Source organism: Triticum aestivum, chromosome 2B, assembly GCF_018294505.1.
Source record: "Triticum aestivum cultivar Chinese Spring chromosome 2B, IWGSC CS RefSeq v2.1, whole genome shotgun sequence".
Lineage (NCBI taxonomy): Eukaryota > Viridiplantae > Streptophyta > Magnoliopsida > Poales > Poaceae > Triticum > Triticum aestivum.
In genome coordinates, this window is record NC_057798.1 from 741,425,498 (window position 1) to 741,445,225 (window position 19,728).

At 42.3% G+C, this 19,728-nt stretch overlaps 1 protein-coding gene and 3 pseudogenes across 1 annotated transcript; 1 reads left to right on the top strand and 3 right to left on the bottom strand.

The window, feature by feature from the left end:
• The first annotated feature begins 4,105 nt into the window (after positions 1-4,105).
• LOC123039530 (wall-associated receptor kinase-like 8) lies at positions 4,106-15,124 on the top strand (annotated as a pseudogene).
• A 976-nt stretch (positions 15,125-16,100) lies between these two features.
• Positions 16,101-16,255, bottom strand: LOC123047693 (uncharacterized; annotated as a pseudogene).
• Positions 16,256-17,450: 1,195 nt separating this feature from the next.
• LOC123047694 (uncharacterized) lies at positions 17,451-17,611 on the bottom strand (annotated as a pseudogene).
• Positions 17,612-17,963: 352 nt separating this feature from the next.
• Positions 17,964-19,345, bottom strand: LOC123042395 (peroxidase 2). The gene is made up of 3 exons (XM_044464860.1): positions 19,047-19,345; positions 18,780-18,962; positions 17,964-18,689 (listed from the first exon to the last, which is right to left on the bottom strand). The coding sequence occupies exons 1-3, from the start codon at positions 19,269-19,271 to the stop codon at positions 18,120-18,122; spliced, it is 978 nt and encodes a 325-aa protein (XP_044320795.1). The 5' UTR covers positions 19,272-19,345; the 3' UTR covers positions 17,964-18,119.
• Positions 19,346-19,728: the final 383 nt, after the last annotated feature.

A 19,728-nucleotide genomic window follows, 5' to 3' on the forward strand; every position in this document is an offset into this window, starting at 1 on the left:
AGGATGATATGGTAGTCAAGTTCTTCCTGGAAATCTTGCCTTGGTTGATCTTGTGGGCAGGTAATAGCTATTCTTTTGGTCTGTTGTTTTCTTTTCACTCTGTCAGCAAAAGTAAACTGCAAAACATAATATTTTGAGCAGTGCGTGGGCTTCTGAACGAATAATCTTGGTCCGAAGCTCAGAGAAGCCAACATTAATCGGTCACTTTTAGCGTTAGCAAATTGCATTAACGCCATCGGCAAGCAAAATAAGAAAGGTCTAGCCCATGTTCCATATCATAATAGACATGTCAAGCGTACATTCTACTATCAGAACCAATATTATCCATTCTAGATGTGTGATAGTAGTTATTTGCAGCAAATTAACTTGAATTCTGAAGGATGGTCAATATCACCAGCACAATAGTATCATTTTGTTCAGTTCCATCCTGCGTTCTTCAGTTAGTATCTTTTTTCTTCCCACAGTTTGTCATCTAAAATGAATTTTTAGAGGAACCAGTAACTGCTTCCTGATTTGACTTTGTCCTCTTTGTTGATGATCCTTTTCTTCCTATGGTTATGCAGGCCTTAGTCTCAGTTTGCCATTCTGCGTCTCAATGTTGATGACTACCATGAGGCACTGGACAGTTAAGCTCCTCTGGTAATCAGCACCAACAATTGCCTTAAAAGTCCGCATTCTGCATTGTAATGCACTTTACTGGTTAGGTTCAAATTTTTGGAATGCAGGACCACGGTGTGTTGGTTAGATGTGCTCCCGCATTGATGGTCTAGCGAATGGACGTCTCGACGTGTGTTAGATGGTGATGCTTCTTCCTAGGTCCATCGTCCCTTTTGTCGTGCCGTATTGCTTGCGATGCGATGTTCTGTTACACCGACCCTAGAAAACTTTAATGTGGTGCTTGTGAAAGACCAACCGCTGTTGGTATTATGATCAGCATTGGCATTCTATTTTGTGTGGTGTTTGTTTAGCTCTTGGTTGCTAACGATGTATTGTCAGTGCCATGATATGGTGCTTCTGATGGATTAACTACTCCGTGGTTTTAATGTTGGTTTTCTAATCCGTTTACTGTGTCGTATCATATGTTTTATTTCCTGTATATGTTGTGTGCTCTGTTTTGTCTTCGGACTTATGCCGATACCATCAATAATAGACCTGTGTGTATCTTGCTTTCTTTGAGCAACTATTAAATTAGTACTTGAATTCATATGCTAACTCTGGGCTACCACTAAGCAAGGAACTAATGTTGGGACCGGCACCCCGCGCCAAGGCGCGCTCTCGATCTAGTTTACATGCAAGCAGCCCATGTCGGCAAGTCTTAGGAGTTGTTCAGAAATTCACCAGCTCCGTGAAATCCCAGGATCTGCAGAGAGCCTGTTTCCCCGCTCTGTCATTTTCAACTGTAGCCCCACCAACTCCGGGAGCGGACGGACTCCAAACAGTCCCTTAGCCTCTGTAAACAATGTATAAGTGTCTAAAATATCGGTGATCCTAGTAAAATACCATAACCGGGTTATTGCGGGATATAGCCGATTAATTGCTCATCGGCACTCCATATGGGCTGGTTCCATTGCATCGGTTGGCAAAATAATGTTCTGGTTTTCAGCGATTGTAATTTCTGATTATGGTTTACTTCGCTTTTCGGTAGATTTTTTTTATAAACTGTTCTTCCAATTTTTTGTCCTTTCTTTTATTTTCCCTTTTCCCTTTCATGTTCATGTTCTAGCTTGTATTTTTTTCCCTTTCTTCTTTTTTCCTTTTCTACTTTATAATTTGCCAACCTTTTGCCATTCAGCTTTTTTCGGTTTCATTTTTTCCCTTTTCTCCAATTTTCATGTTAAAACATTTCTGCATAAACTCGTGAACATTTATAAAAATGCATGAAAAATATTAAAAATTGCATGACCATTTTTAAAAGACATGAAGACGTTTTGAAATTACATGACATTTTTTTATAATGCGGAAACAATTTTTTTGAAATTTTATGGTATTTTAAAGGAGTGAACACTTTTTAAGCTAGCCCAAACATTTTTTTTAAAGTGAACTTCGTTTTAAGTAGGTGAGCACTTTTTAATTGTCAAATTTTGTTAAATAGGTGAATTCTTTTGAAAATTACATGAACAGGTGTGAACACTTTTAAAATTAGCCAAGCAGTTTTTAAAAAGTAGAAGAACACTGCCACAAGAATGGTCTTGTTTGAAAATTCTCCTCGCAACAAACACGAATATGCAAACGAAACATAATATTAGACTTTCAGTTCAAAAAATATACTAGATCTAAAATCGGAGCCAAACGAAAAAGCATGGCAGCTGGGGTGGCTGAGCATGCAAATTGTAGCAAAAACATGTAATATGCCCCCCACCCCCACCGTGAAAGTAATCAAAGCCTAAAACACATGTAGACTAGCCACCTTTTGGAATCGTGAGGCAAATGAACGACCGACCAACTGCGTGTGCGGCCGCTGTGTTCCACTTCAAAAAAAATCATTTTTCTTTTATTTTGACGCTAACTTTTTTTGGAGGGATTATTTTGAAGCTAACTTAATATCCTAGAGTGCTAGGAAACATGCAACACTATCAAAGGTCTAGTATAGGGGTAGAATATAAGGCTCTTGCATAGCGGAAAACTCAGCTCAAAAAGTAAGTGGGGGGCTAACTAGGACCTAGCTAGTAAAACATTGCGCTATTAAGCTACAAAATGTAGAAATTCACTGGGGCCTAGGCTCCTGGTTGGTCCAGCATAGGTTGAGCTTGCATATGGCAGTATCTCAGAGCCCTAGGACGAGGAGGAGGACCTCAAAGAGGGATGCGACACCCGTGAGAATCACCGTGATCGACATCAAAGCGCAGAGCTTTCTCTCGCAAGCTAACTCGCACGCACCACAACGAGGCACCTAGGCCACCGAGCCCACCCTGAGGGAAGGCCAGCAATGACAAAGTCAGGACCTCCAGATCCAGTTCTTAGCTTCACCACTATCGTTAGCAGTGACCTGGACAGGACCACTCGCCGCCACTACCCCCACCACCTGCACAAAACCAAGGAATATAGCCACATCCGCCGCCACGATGCTCGCAAGAGAGCCGGTCGTGCAACCTGATGTCCAGGGCCGCCAACCTGACGTTCGAAACCACCCTTACCTGCTTCCTACCGGGAAGGTGGACTGCTGACATGCAGTATATCACCCCCACACCGAGTCAGCCCTTGGAGTAAGACCGACCGCAACGACATCTTGCACTTATGTAAAGGCGCGGGAAGAGGAGCCGGATGAACGAGGAAAGAGGGAGGAAGGAGCCTTGCAACCACGAGTCAGGCGTCGACAATGACGGCGAGGGGAGGCGGGTAGAGCTGTGGTGGCGGCGGTGGGGAAACCATGTTCCCTCGAGTGGCTACAGAGAGAGAGGGGGGGAGAGAGAGAGGGGGAGAGAGAGCAACGACTAGTCAAAACCGTGCTTACCCATGTGGAACCACGTTATATTCGTCGAGGGAAGAAAGATGTCATGTGTGAATGGTTGAGGCTGCAAGATGTCTTGTTAGGGAGGTCGAATAGCTGAGGGATCAACCTTGCAAAAAAAAAAAGAATAGCCGAGGGATCAAAAATAAACTTTTCTCAATAAACTATAATAATATCTCTTTGGTTCTTTGTTTTGAACAAAAACATAACCACCCGTGTCAAGTCTAGAACTTGAATTCTAATGGATTGGTTCCAACAAAAAAACTAACCAACTGAGTTACGCTTAATTCGCAATATCTTCCTAGTTTGCAAATACAATGCTAGTTACGTGGCAAGACCACATCAAGTCAACTCTATGCAGAGCAATTTATTTCGTTCACATATTCGACGGTTGACACGATTAATTAGTGTATATATCCTCTCGAAATAAGCTAATGTATCCTATGAACAGCATCTCGTCGATCGTGCCATCCACCCATCTCCAAATAAAACAAAAAAAGGCATCCAAATGAGCTGCGAGCTAGTCTAATCTAAACACCAAGTCAACTCATGACTTCCACGAGATTCCAAATGTCACCTCGTAATTAACCTCGTCCATGATTGCTTACAATCATCTCATGAAATGGACAGCTTGTATATATGCTCACAAGGTCTCAGATGACTAGCTACGCGCCTAGCCCTGGCTTGTACCTGGCCACCAATCCAATGGACACCGCTGTCGCGGTCGTGTCGCTCCTGTTTCTTCAGCTCCTAGTGACAGCACTGGCCGCTCCGATCGCCTTGCCTGGCTGCCCGGAGACCTGCGGCGACATCGCCGTCCCTTACCCATTCGGCACCCGCGAAGGCTGCTTCCGCCAGGGCTTCGACCTCACATGCGACGAGTCGCGCCATCCACCGAAGCTGTCACTGGGCGGTGACCATGGCGCGGAGGTGGTCGGCATCTCGTTGCCGGACGGCACGGTGCGGATCCGCACCAGGATTCTCGACACGAGCTCCCTCCAGCAGCTCAACGGCACGTGGTCCGCCGGCCTGCGGCCCGGCGGGCCCCTGGCGTTGTCGGCCAGGCACAACCGCTTCGTCGCCATGGGATGCAACCTCCTCGCCAACCTCGTGGCGCACGACACGTATACTCCGCCAGCGACCGCATCGGCGTCTGCGCGGCGCTCTGCGTGTCCCTCTCCGCGCTGCCGCCGCCGAGGGACGCCTCCTCCGCCTCCTGCTCCGGCGTCGGCTGCTGCCAGACGCCCGTCGCGCGGGGCCTCTCGTCCTACACCATCCAGCTCAACGACCTAGCCCAGCGACCTGCCGCTGCCGCTGCCTCCCCACTACTAGTGCACGCGGCAGCGTTCATTGCTGACCAGAGGTGGTTCAGGGGCCAGCAGGACGCGCTGAAGAAGAACTTCCTCGACGATCCGCGGAGGCTGGTCCATTCGACGGTGGTTCCAACGGTGTTGGAATGGTCGCTCCACGTGGACGCCGATCAGGATATGTTCCTGTCTGATCCCGGTGTCTCCGAGTGGAAGAGATGCATCAGCGTGAACAGCGTCATTGTCGAGGCCGTCAATGGATATGCTTTCATCAGAGCACGGTGCAACTGCTCAAGAGGTTACGAGGGGAACCCCTACATCGCCGATGGATGCCAAGGTACCCTGTTTTTCTGCCAATATTACTGTAAATGCTACAAACTGAAGAAAAAATCATGGTACTTTTTTCCCATAAATATAAAAGTGAAGACAAAAATATAGTAGTACTTAACTGACCAGTTAGAAATTAACATCGGATAAAAAAAATGAAACAATAATGGTCGGTTATAAAACTAAAATTTACGCCAATATTATGGGTTTGACAGCAGTGGTGGATCCAGTGGTGCCGTGCCCCCTCAAAAAATGCAAAACTATTTTTCTATCTCACACTAGTTAGTCTAATCATGTGTGTATTATAGGGTTAGAATGACACTGACAATGTTTTAGGGTTATATGCATGGCATTTCTATTGTGAGAGATAAGGTTGGCACCCCTGTGGTCAAGCCTAGGTCCGCCACTGTTTGACAGATTCAGGAAAAGAACAAGGTTCTTGTATAATTTCATACTCCATATATGTCTGAAATATGGTGCGTATTAGATTTTCAAATCAAACCTTGTAAACTTTGACCAAATTTGTGGAGAACTTATTAACATCCAGAATACGAAAACAACACCATTAGATTCATCATGACATACATTTTCATATTATATAAATCGTCTTATCTATAAACTTGATCAAAGTTTAGGAAATTTAAACTTTTGCAAAAACCAATGCACACTATATTAAAGGAAAAAGTATATTTTTAATCTATCAGCCAAATGTGCACAAGCTTGGCTAACTCTATTTTCTTTAATTCCACATAATCTAGCCATCCCAATATGTGAACTAAGATCTTGTTAAACGAAACAGACAATCAAACCGTTCGTTGCGGTTCATTGGACACCCAATGGTTGAAATTCCCAGGAAATGAGATGCATATGAATGGATTACATGGGAATTTGGAGGACCCAATCCAATGATCCAAAGGGCTTCCATAGGAACAGGTTCTTGGGATTGAAATCATCCAAAATTTATAAAAAAAATCTTTCAACCCAAAGAGGCCCTTAGACACAACCGTTGGCAAGAAAATCTAGAACATGGGGGGGCAATTTGCCGTATGAAGAACCGACAATCCCAGGAGACCAAAACACCAGACTCCCGACGCCAGCTACGATCACCCATGATGGCCATAATAGAATCTAGATCTATATCCTTACCGATTTAAAAAGACCCAAAAAGTCAGATCCAATTGATCTCAGCCATCAAACCATGTTAATCCGACGATCTATATTGCTTAATGGTGAGTGCTCAACATGTTTAGCGTGTGATTAACATCATACCAAATATCAATGGTTGTACTATACTCACATAATTAATTTATAATTTATATTCTGCCTAATATCAATCAGTAATTAATTTCCTTCCTATTTTCGTAATATCAACATGCATTGCACGCACGTATTTACGAGTAGTAAGAATAAACACACTCGACTTTTATTCTACATGATTTCACCTTAAATTTTCTATTAATTCCATTTTACCCCCTAGTTTCACGTTTGTGACAACTTTTACCCCATGCAACCGAAATTCTTAATTTTTACTCAATCTAAGCAAACTTTTGCAATTTTTTACCCCATCTATTTTTCTTAATTTGACAAGTCATCCCCATGTTTTAGCGCCAATTTGGCTAGCTGCGTAAAAGGGTTAATTACTTTGGTGTTTTCCGTTTAGTTTACTTTTTTTGTAGCACAAACCACACTAAATACCAGCCCGTCAGATGTGCTCCACTAGCTCAGCCTCACCGGCCTTGAGGAGCGAGCCTCTTCCTCTCCCTCTTACGAGCTTCCATATCGAGGGAAGATCGAGGGCTCTTCCCTCTATACCTTGTAAATGTTCACAATATGAACAACTCATAATCATTGCTAATACGAAAGAGAGCACATTTCCAATCAAGAGGCTTGATTCTCCTGCTGTTTAACATGGTAGAAAAAGAAAAGAAAATCAATTGGATAGAGAACAACACAGATCAAGATTGATCCCATTTTTTTGTTTGCGGGGGTAAAAGGATTTTTTTTCAAAATGATAGACTTACAATCAAGAGGCAAGAGATCCTCGATACACCAGGGCCCTCTATGTTGTCAAACACAGTGGTGCAACATTCGATACAGCTATAACTTGCTAAACAATCTCCTACTCTATTTTGTTCAGAACTAAGCTTATGTGTTTTAAACTCCCACTCACCCATCAAGGCCTTATTCTCCCAAGCTAGCTGACCATATGCAGATTAATCCAATGAATGTCTAGAAAGATTGATAACACCATTGACGAATTTGATGGCACAAATACTGGAAGTTCTGGGTGTTGTATAACCAAAGCCACACCTTGCATCATCGCATGGATTTCCGTTTCGAATGCCTCATTGCGGTGAAACTAGTACCTGTAGGCAGTATAGATAACTCTTTTGTCATGTCATCTAAGGATCATACCGGCTCATGACGTATCGTCCGTCATCGAGAAGGAGCCATCCACCGAGAGAGTTGCCATATTTCACATGCAATGAAAAAATGAAAGCGAGAAGCAATGAGAATGGGAGACGGGAACATGGATCGAGATCAATCCCTTCATGGATTCGCTCAAGGAACTTCACAAATCTCGGTGGAACTCAAAGACGTTTGGTCCTCCTCCTCGCAGACGAACCTTGACGGACGGCGCTGAAATGTAGGCCCAATTGATCAGATCATAAAAATAATTAAGAGGGGTAAAAAAGTTGTGCAAGTTCGCTTAAAATGAGTAGAACTTAAGAATTTTTGCTAAATAAGGTAAATTCTGTCACTAACAGGAAATTAGGGGTAAAAATGGGATTCACTCTCAACTTTTTTCACTTCAACTCCATTGCTGACATATTCCCACGAACCACACACAAATCTAACATGGAAGAAACATAACTATACTACAGTGTTGACCAGTGGTTTCCTTACCTTCCAAGTTGTCCCTGAATGGCTACGATTTCTTTAGACCCTAGGCACAGGAAACCATCATATGATATCATATAATTATGGTTAAGCGGCATTGCTTAACTGAATCATGGTCATAACATGTATTGTAATGCCTTGGATATTTGAATTTGAAGTCTTTCAAAAACGAGTAGTTATTGACGGTGCTCGGGCATATCACTCGAGACAAAAAACAGCCACAGTGGGTGGTACACTAGAGTTCCACTCCATACAATTATTAGGTAAACATATTCGACCTATCCTGCCTAGTTCATGTGCTGCTGAGTACATTGTGCGCCTATATGCGCTCACGCTATGTTTTGAAAACCACATCTTGAGCTGATGTTTGAGGTCTTCAATAATCGCTGTGCGGATATTAATAGCATCCACAAGCAACTGTGGACCCCTTTCAAAAGCAACCCGGGTGGCTCCAAGTTCAACCACTATCGTCACTTTTGCCGCCATCGCATTGACCTCCACACCTAAGGCGTCCTGGTTGTGATCCTAGCGTCCAGCTCGAGCAACTATTACTTGTACAGTGCTATCACGAGCGATCACACCCCATCCGCCATTTGAACTTCTAGGGACGAAAGCTCCGTCGTGGCTGAACTTGAGCATCTCTATACCGGGCGGCTTCCATGCCCTAGAGGGTAGCTTCCTCTTCACCGGTGTAAAGTCTTCCTCGTACTCCAATGCATTGCATCGGATGTGTCTAACTAGTTCTGGCACTTGCACTGACAGCTCACCTTCACGTACTTTTTTTCTCTGGTTCCACCACTGCACACCATAGGGTAATAATGAGGACCCATTTCTTATCATTAATCCCCACAAAGCGTCTAGCATTGCATGCATGCCCTTGATGCATTCGAGTTGGCTACGTCCGAGCTCCAAGCCCAGCTGCCGCCACACTTCCTTAACCCACTTGCATTTTATAAAGAGGTGCCCGCCATCCTCCTCTCCTCTGCCGCCTAGGAAACAACTTGATTTCTCTTGTGGTATACCCCTTCTCACTAGGTTAGCACATAGGGCCAGGGACTCATGCCTAATTCTCCATACAAACATCTGGAATTTCGGCGGGCACGGTAGCTTCCATATGCGCTTCCAAGTCAGATCTTTGGTTCTTTCTAGTTGGCCGGCTCCAGAAGAGCTTGAACTCGGTGCTCCGTTCTTTCCATGTTTAGTTAACTCGACCTGAAGTTTGTAGGCACTCTTCATCGAGTGGTTACCCTTGCTATCAAAATGCCACGTTATGAAGTCATCCACCCCTCCCTCAGCGGGATGCTTAGTACATGGCGAGCGTCTTTTGCACATAAAGTATCCTTGACAAGGCGTTCATCCCAGCCGCTTGTAATTGGGCATATCAGTTCGAAAACATGAGTTAGCAAGCTGGTTCCTTTAGGTTTCATTACCCGTCTTGACCAGGGTCTTGGTATCCACGGATCCAACTAGATGTTCACTCTTGTGTCGCCGCCAATTCTCCATATGTAACCTTGCTTCACAAGATCCAGCCCATTCAGAATGTTTCGCCATGAGTAAGAAATGCCATGGCGAGCTTCAGCCTCCACAACACTACAATGGGGAAAGTATCGAGCCTTCGAAACTCTTGCACACAGGCTGGTTAGATTTTGAAGGAGCCTCCATCGTTGCCTCGACTACATGGACAAGTTAAACATACGAATATCCCGAAATCCCAATTCACCCATCTCCTTGTGTTGCTATAACTTCCCCGGCTAATCCAATGCATTGCATTTTGCTTGTCTTGTTGGCTCCACCAAAACTTACCAAGGAGAGTGTTTTCTTCTGCACAAAATGTTTTTGCTAGGTCGAAGCACGACATAGCAAATGTGGGAGTGGCTTGTTTCACGGCCTTCACCAAAACGTCCTTACTCTCCTTAGCAAGAAGTTTCTCCTGCCAACCATACACACAGCCACACATGTTGCGTTTGATATAGTTGAAAGCCCTCCTTTTAGAGCGACCCACATGGACAGGCTGGCCTAGGTATTTCTCATTCCAATTTTTTCTAAGTATTCCCAACGTACTGACAACAGGATTTCTGACAGTATCACAAGTGTTGGGGCTGAACATAACAACAGATTTATATTTGCTCAAAAGAAAGTCATAGTATATTTTTATGGTAGTATTTTTTGCCAAGTTGAAAACCGTTGATCCGAAGGTTACTATAATTTGCACTTTGTTCCCAAAACTGCACCCGCGCCCACCCTAGCATATCATTTTTTAGAAGGGCCCTAACGCATCCTATCTGTTGCTCTCTGCAAAATTGTATTGAGAAATTGCATAGGGGGAATCAAATGAATGAGCAGACTGGTCTGGCCCATTTAGCAGTAGCTAGTGTACACAATGTTATAGATTTTTTCAGTCTGTTTTTTTCCCTTTTCTATTTTTGTTGTTTTCTTTTTCGGTTTTCTTCCTTCTCTTGAATTTTTTTTAAAAAATTCCTTCTATAAGAATGTCATAAAGTACAAAAAATATTTTTTTTAAAGTTGTTCAAAACATTTCAAAAGATGTTTGGAATTTTACAAAATGTTTCTGAATTTAAAAAGTAAATCACGTTTTCACAAAATTTATGCTTTCAAAAAAATTATGTTTTTGAAAAATTGTGTTTAAAGACTGATCACATTTACAAAATCATAAAATGTTCAAAAATATTGAAAATGTTCATATTTTACAAAACATGTTCAAAAGAGTTTTAACTTTTTTCGTGTTTTTGTGAAATATCTTTACTTTCAGAAATATTGAAAAACATATGTGTTTTTAAAGATCAAAATTAGAAAATTGATTAAAAACCAAACCAATCAGGAAAACCACGCTAGAAAACAAAACAAATAGGAAAAAAAGAATTCTTGTACAGTAGCTTTGTCGCTACTATCAAATGTGTCGGCCCAATCGAGGTCTCGCTGTGCAGAAGCCCTCCTATTTGACCCAATAGGAGGCCCTTGGTGATCAGGAGGAACTAATCAGCGAGTGCTCTCCTTCGGGAGCCTCCGCAAGGGTCACTTTTAGTGGGTTGGGAGTGCGTCAATTGGTGCGCTCTTAGTTGCAGTCACGTGTCGTGCTCTGTGTGCTTCCTTTGGATTTTTTTTCTGTACGCGGTTTTGGCTTTTAGATGTTTTTTCAGCTTTTCATTTTCCCTCCGGGTATTTTAGGTTTAGGAAACACTCAATTTTTTTGCATGAAAAAATATGTTTTTTTTCTGCGAGAGGCATAGGTTTACTTTTCATGGAGGCACGGATTTGCTTTGTCGTGCATATAGGAAAAGGAAAAAAAAACTATTTTCAACTTTTTCCTTCCTCGAGAGACTCAGAATTTTTTTTCTCATGGAGGCACAGATTTGCTTCTGCGAGAGACATAGTTGTGCCTCTTCGGAAAGTAAAAAAAAATAAGCATTTATTCGCCTAGTTTTTTTTGTGAAAAAAGTTCATTGTAACCTATCAACACGAGATCTAGTTTTGAAGATATCAGCGCGAGGAATCCAATGGTGAAAACGGGTCGAGATTTGGATGCACAGTTTAAGATAAAACGTTTTGAATAAATGAATCTATGAAAAAGGAAAAACTCCAGGCTGTGACAAATGGAGCATATGCAGTGCGCCACTTGTCGCAACCTAGGATTACAGGAGTGATCTTTGTGATAAGTATTTCTTAATTAATGATTACGCTGGTGATCGCCCCTCTTTGTAGAAATTTCTAATATTTTTTAAAACATTTTAACTTAAGTGGGCTAGGCTTTTGGGTCATCTGAATTCCATTCTCGATTAAGTAAATGGGTTGTGGCATCTTAACCAACCGAAATGGTAAAGGCATGTACAATGGTTGATAAGATAGTCTTATCTTAAACCTTGCATGTAATTTAGAGATGACAATAAAACATATCTACAATGAGTTATATCTTAGCCTTCTTTAAGATTACTAGATATTCCTAAAAACATGGTGAGATATAAGAAAAGACAAGTCATTTCTTATAGATTCTCTCTCCTCGATCTCAACATTTATCCTATGTGGCACATCCAAGATAGCACCATTATACATGTCTTAAGTATAGGTGTGTGCTAAAAAAAGTAGAGGTGTGATGGCTCGTGTAATATGACCGGAAAACACCACGGGTTTGACAGATTACCGCTTAGGGCCTGGTCGGTGGCAAGGCGCCTCAGGAGTGGGACTGGCAGCGCGGGAGAAGGGTGTGGGCACTCAAACGTCTGGCAGGCGGCGCACCTCTATAGAGGTTCGTGCACTCGGAGGGAAGCTCACTTGTTTTAACTTCTTCCCGGGGGCTTAACCAATGGTGAACCACAAGCAAATGGTTAGCGACTTGATGTAAAGATGAGTTGTTCAACAAAATGCTCAAGAGAGTCCCCGCCGACACCAGGGTCGGTCACTTCTTTCCAACGATCCACTAGAAAACGTCAGTTGATCCGAGGCGTTATGGTAGAGGCATTTTCTAAAATGCCTTGTTACTTGTTGTTTTGAGGCATTTTGGGAAATCGCCTCACAAGGGCAGAGTATTTGGGGTGTTTTGGGGAATCGCCTTGAAACCCAGGCGCATCAGCAGCGAAATTTCATAATGCCACAGTTTATTTCTACATACATCGGCGAATTAGCATAAACGCCGTGAATTAGACCATTTTCATGAACGCCCTGCCCGTATTACCGCGTTTCCAGGCCGAACGCCTCGTTATAGAACTCGGCTGTAGCGGCGGAAATCCTCACTAACTAAAGTGTTTCAAGGATTTTGTTCGGAACACCAATGATGCATAGGCGCCATACAATCAAAGATTCATTGCCTGGTCGGGTAGAAATAGAGAAAATATGTTGACGATGCAGCCTCGCCGGAGTTGGGAAGGGAAATACAGGAAATCTACCTAGTCACTTGCCGAAAACAAAATTTTAATGGGAGTGTCATCTGATCTAGAATAGGCTAAACTAATGGTGCATGCCTCATCAAGTTTCATTAAATGGAATTGATGAATTTTGGCGGTTGCGTTGAATCTTCTAAATTTGGATGTTTTCCCTCGCCAGGTTGAGTGTACCGGCAATGTTGGAGTGGTTGGATTGATTGGCAATGAGGACATGTCGACATCGTTTGTCAGGCCAAAATCTTCTAAGTTTGGATGTTTAAGCTTGAAAATGATTGCTATTACTTTTTCGGAGATTATATAAAAAAGGATGGTGTAGCTGTTCTCTAGGATACGAGGGCAACCCATAAATTACTGATGGGTGCCAAGTTATGTGTTAGTAGGTAGTTCCTTACATATTTGCAGTAGTTATATCGTTACAAGAGAACATACGTGTCCTATCTTAGTTTATTTTTCCATTTGATATATAAAGCCTCCTACGTTTCAACAGTGTATTTTTCCCTTCAGATATCGACGAGTGCCTACAACCAGAAGCTTATCCCTGCAATGGTACCTGTATCAATATGCAAGGGACATACAGATGCTCAGCAAAGAAAAGCATCATTAACTTAGCAGGTACAAAAAAACACTCAATACAGGGCTTCGTTGGTGATAAGTGCAAAGAGAAAATTTCATGTTTTGTTCATCAATTGTGAGTTTAGATTTTTTTCTCCCTGTAATAAAATACTGAAAAGTATTGCTAGAAAGTTTGATTTTTTTAATACTACTACTGCTAGGACCTAGCTGCTTGATCCTTCAGTTATAATTATCTCTAATGCTAACTCAAAGCATTAGTAGTATTGTAGATCATTCAGACATGGATAACAAAGGAACTAAAAAAACATGTGTAAAGTACTTCCAATATCAATGGTCTAGTAGATATTCTTATTACAAGAAAACTTTTTCATCGCATATTTGAGAAGTCTAAAATAGATTTAATGTAGTAGCTTGACTTCTTGAAGTGAACACAACAAATATTGTTCTCAATCTTACGTTTGTTTTCTGCAGGTCCATTTACCATAACAGCAATTGTTGTTGGTTTTGGCCTACTGTTTTCACTCCTAGGTGTTGCCCAAGTCATGAAAAAACTCAAGAAACGAAGAGCCAAGAAGTTTAGACAAAAGTTCTTTAGGAAAAACCATGGATTGCTTCTGCAACAGTTGATCTCTTCAAACAAAGATATAGCCGAAAAGATGAAGATTTTCAGCTTACACGAGCTAGAGCAAGCAACCAACAAATTTGACCATAATCGGATCCTTGGTGGCGGTGGGCATGGCATGGTGTATAAAGGCATCTTATCTGATCAACGTGTCGTGGCCATCAAGAAGGCCAAAAATGTCGTGCAGAGGGAAATTGACGAGTTTATAAATGAGGTTGTCATACTTTCACAGACAAACCATAGGAATGTGGTGAAGCTCTTTGGTTACTTCCTCGAGACAGAAGTTCCTCTACTAGTTTATGAGTTCATATCAAATGGAACTCTCTCGTCTTATCTCCATGGCCAACTTGAGAACCATTTATCATGGAAAGATCGATTGAGGATTGCATTGGAAACTGCCAAGGCTATTTCATATCTACACTCAGCTGCTTCCATATCAGTATACCATAGAGATATCAAATCTGCCAATATACTACTTACTGATACTTTAACAGCAAAAGTATCGGATTTTGGAGCTTCGAGGTCAATTGCAATAGATGAAACAGGAATACTTACAGTCGTCCAAGGAACCTATGGTTACCTTGATCCTGAATACTACTACACTAGTCGACTGACGGAGAAGAGTGATGTTTATAGCTTTGGTGTCATCTCAGCAGAGCTACTAACGGGGGTTACACCGGTTTTTTCTTCTCATTCATCGGAAGCCACAAGCCTAGCATCACACTTTGTATCACTAATGAGAGACAATTGTCTGTTAGCTATTCTAGATACACAAGTTGTTCTTGAAGGAGTAGTTGAAGATGTTGAGGTGGTTGCAAGACTTGCACATGCATGCTTAAGCTTAAAAGGGGAAGAAAGACCTACAATGAGGGAAGTTGAAACAATACTTGAAGATGTGCAGAGCTCAAATATCCATCACAATTCTCAGACAATAAGAGTGAGCCAGAGTCCTCTGAAAGACCAGCCATGGAAGGGGAACAATGGTGGCGAAGGAACTAGAGTATATAGCTTGGAAAAGGAGTTCATCCATTCATTGGAAATTCCAAGATGAGTTTACTTGCAAGGCAAATTGTTGTAGTTATTATTAAGAGTTCTGGTACCATAATGTGGAATGTATGTTATGTGCTATAAGCCTATAACCATATGTGTATTTCCTATGCTAGTAGGTGATGTAGAACCAAATATGTGATAGTAAATAAAGTTAATTTAGCTGCAATTTATACCTGACATATAGTTTGTCTCACTGAATATTAGAAGTTTGCAATAAAAATATGTTGACAGGTCCAGGAATGTACACACTGTAAATAGTTCCCATTCAAGCACCAAATTAGCAACATGCATGTTACCTCATACCACTGAAAATGAAAAGACAATGCTTTGTTGCAAAAATTTATGTTGACGCTTTGTCGAAATACTTGTATTAACTTAGCTAGAAATACACCAGGCACACACAATATACATGGTCAACATCATACGTGACCAGCCTCATTGAGATAATATCACGGCGTTTTGATTGACAACCCTAACAAAAAAACATGTAAATCATAAAGAGAGAATGCCATTTGTATTTAATATATACTAATTTTAGATTTAGTTTCAAAAGGGCATCAATTTTGGTTACAAATGCGTACAGGTCAAAATAGTTGGAGATATTATGTTTGCATAGGGCATGAATTAGTACATCCAATTCGAAAAGTCTTTTAAAAATGGACAACATCACCACTCCATCCAGGTGGGGAAAATTTGAAAGAGAAAATTTAGCTAACCAACGAGCACTAAAATCTCACTAATTGAGCCGATTAATTACCTGTTCTCTGAACCTTCATCCACCATGTTGTCCCTGGTTTAATAAGTCTCTAAATGAATCTTCTATAATTTCAAGTTTGGGTGTGTAAAAATTAAGTAAATAATTTATGATAATTATGTTCGTAAAGAATATTGATGATTTAATAAATATTTCTAAATGAATATTATTTTGAGAACAATTTAACTTTTATAGAGATAAGAACAATTTTACTTTAATTTTGTTGGGGTGCACTAGCCCTAGCAGTAGTGCACCGCTAGGGTGATACTCGTGGATCCCTGTAGCAAGCTACATGTGGATCCTCTCCCACAAAAAAATAATTTAATATTATGTCGACATGTAAATCCACATATCTTTACCTAATAATAAAGCAAATATGTATTCTTAGTCCGTCATGACATTTTGCAAAAAAAGTACCTTGCTATTCTAAAAATCAACCTGCAATACATATTTCCTGGTGCGTGGGCTGCGCATTGTTTCTATTTTTTTTGTTTATCCCTTGCATGGGCCACTGGGCCTGCTATGTTCTACTGTTTGTGCCCTTGACTGCACATGTCAAGAGAAAGACCCGATAATTGAGGACATGAGCGCCCCAATAAAAGAAGGTTGGCTCTAATTAAAAAAATTGATTCAATTGCCAGAAATAAAGGAGCCTCCATTCAATGGAATTGTGGGTTGTCATGGCGCTAATTGATTCCCTAATAATTATCATGGGCTTTGATTATCTAGGATTCTGGGAAACAAAAAAATCAAATGCCGAAATTAAAGGAGGGACATGCATGCCTCCATTAAATGAAATTCCGGACTGTCATGCCCGTCAATTGACACCTAATTAAAATGGGATTAATAAAGGAGAAGATGTTGCACACCATATACATATTAAAGATAAAGTAAAAAAAGGCATACAAACATGTCCACACCAGAAATTTGGAAATATCTAAAGCTGAAACCCGTGTAAAGGCACCTCCAACTTTGTGCATCAATTTTTTCATAATCTCTTCTCCATCTCTATCTCTACTACTTAAAAAGAACATAAAGTTCCCATTTCACCTTTTTTCGCCCACTCTTTCCTTCTCCTCTTTGACCTTTTCCTCACATCTATGATTTTTCTCCCATCCATTCTACCTAAATAGGATCAATTGTTTCATTTTTCATTAACTTACCGAAATAAAAACTTATTTTATTTGGTAAGTCATTAAATTCTTACCAAATAAGTGCTTACACTAAAATGGTAGGTAAATCATGGCGATTGCATAAAGAAAACTTGCTAAGATTTTAGCACATCAATCTCTACTACTACTTAAAAAGAACATAAGTTTCCCACTTCACCTCTTTTTCGTCCAACCTTCCTTGTATATGTTCCGCTCTTTCCATCTCCTCTTTTAATTTTTTTCTCTCATCTCTGATTTTTCTCCCATCCATCCTCCCTAAAATAGAACCAATTGTATCATGTTTTATTGACTTACCAAAATAAAAACATATTTTGTTTGGTAAGTCATTAAATTTTAATCAAATAAGTGCTTAACAATAAAATGACAAATAAATCATGGCGATTGCATACAAGAATTTGCTAATATTTTAGCGCGTCAATATAATAATGGACGCGCCGTCACGGGCTAATCTACTAGAATGTTTATACTCTCGTTGTAACGCACGGGCAATTGTCTAGTTAGATATTAAATTGATAAGAACAGGTACTACATTTGATCATAGCCAAAAGACCGAGAAAGGTATGACTTGTCGTGAAGGCTTGCTCCTTCTTTTGTATCCTTCCCCACCGACTCTTCTTTCATATCCAGGCAATGTGGTACTAATCAGAACTTAAGACACTATATTTTAGAAACTACCAGGAGTTGGCCGTATCCTATGTGCTAGGCAAGTCGACAGGGCCGTGCTTCCACTTTGAGTTTTGAGTTTTTGACAGACCGCCCAATTCCGTAACGTGTAGCGCGGCACAAATTAGGCCCAGCTCGTTGGCAAATTCTTCGAACTTTCAGCACACTAATTGAAAGATCTGGTTCGTCTGGAAGAAAATTAAAAATCAGATCATCAAACTTATATAGTGCACAAAATCGAGTAAGATGCATCCACACTCAAGCAGCTTCATGTGATCTTATTATTCCTTGTTTGTTATCATTGTATTTGTAGTACTGCAACCGTTGGAAGCAGAACTCATCATCACACACACAACATGACAGTTGACATGATCACCATACTGAGAAGCCTGGCACAGTTGACTACTTCAGTTGGCCTTCCTGCAGTTCACCCTGACCTGCCCGCTCGACCCGGTGAGCACGCCGATGCCGCCCATCTTCACCATGGCGTCGCGGAAGTCGTCGAAGAAGCCGGCACCCATGCCGGACGCGTAGGCGGTGGTCTGCGCGTCGGCCGAGCCGCCGCCGCTGAACAGCTGCTGGTCCGAGTGCAGCAGGCCCTTGTTGCGCAGGAGGTTCTTGTAGTAGAAGTTGTCGAACACGTAGGACGTGGAGGGGTCCAGCGGCGAGGTGTTGTCGTCGCCGGTGCCGTCCGTCGCTGGGCACCTCGGCTTCAGCGACGTGGCGAGCGTCGCGTCCAGGCTGGGTGCGGTCTCGTTGTAGAGGCGGCCGCGGAAGTTGACGCACCGGGCCTGCCCGATGGTGTGCGCGCCGGAGAGCGCCACCATGTCCTTCTGGGTGAGGCCCTTGGTTGAGAATGCCTTGGTCAGGGCGCCGAGGTCGGAGGTCGGCGCCGGGAGGTCGCTGTTCGCGGCGTCCTGGCTCGTCGTCGTCCCGTCCCTTCTGCCTAGCTCCACGTCCCAGGTAGGCCCGCCCAGCTGCAGTTGATCGGAGTTCATAACAGAATTAAGCAAGTACGTAGTTTTGAGCTTTGATCTGAATTGTGAAGCTTGTATGGTGCTGCTTACCGCGACAACGGAGTCACGGGCGGCGACGGCGAGGATGTCTGCGCAGGACACCACCTTGGCGCACGCTTCCTCGAGCTGCGCCTTGATGTCGTCGACCAGCTCGAAGCCGCGAAGGGAGTTCTTGTTTGGCACCGCATTCTTCTCGCCGGTGGCGCCATCGAGCAGCACCGACCCGTCACAGCCCTGTACAAGTCCGCCGGTCAATGGTTAGTCCTGCCGGAAAGAGAAATCTTATGAAGGCGACGAGCGTATGAAGAAGACACTTGCATTGACGAAGCAGTCGTGGAAATGGAGGCGGAGCAGCGACGCGCCCATGCGGGATTCTTTGGAGACGGCGGCCCTCACGGCGTCCTCGATGATGTCCAGAGCGTCCGGGCAGCTTTCGTCGTAGAATTCAGCGGAAAGATCCGCTGTAACAAGAGCCGCGGCGAAGAAGAGCAACGCCATGATGCCGTAGGAACCGAAGACATGCTTGGATGATGTCATCGACATTGATGATGCCTAGAGCTAGCTACGTACACTACACAAGAGAAGTTTCTGACTTGAGTATGTAGTGTGGTGTGTAGTGTGTGCCGGCTAGGATAGCTAATTAGCTACGTGCCCCGATGTATTTATAGGGGATATTTCCGGTTATGTTGCTGACTCGCTGTACCCAATTAACAGAGGTGGCACCACCAGCCAAATGATGTTCTACCATACCGTGCATGCATTCGTCGTTCGTTGCTTTGGGATTCATACTATGTTTTCCGAAATTTTGCAATGTTTGTTTGTTTTACAGTACTGCATAATTTATGTTACGTTAGTTTTTTTTAAGGAAAAAATAGCATGGTAGTATCACAAGCGCAGTCCTTAAAATTCAATTTAGCGAAGCTATATCACGCTATAATGAATGATTTTACCCTAATTTTATTTAGCGAGACGTTGCTCAGAACACTATAGCGCGTTATTT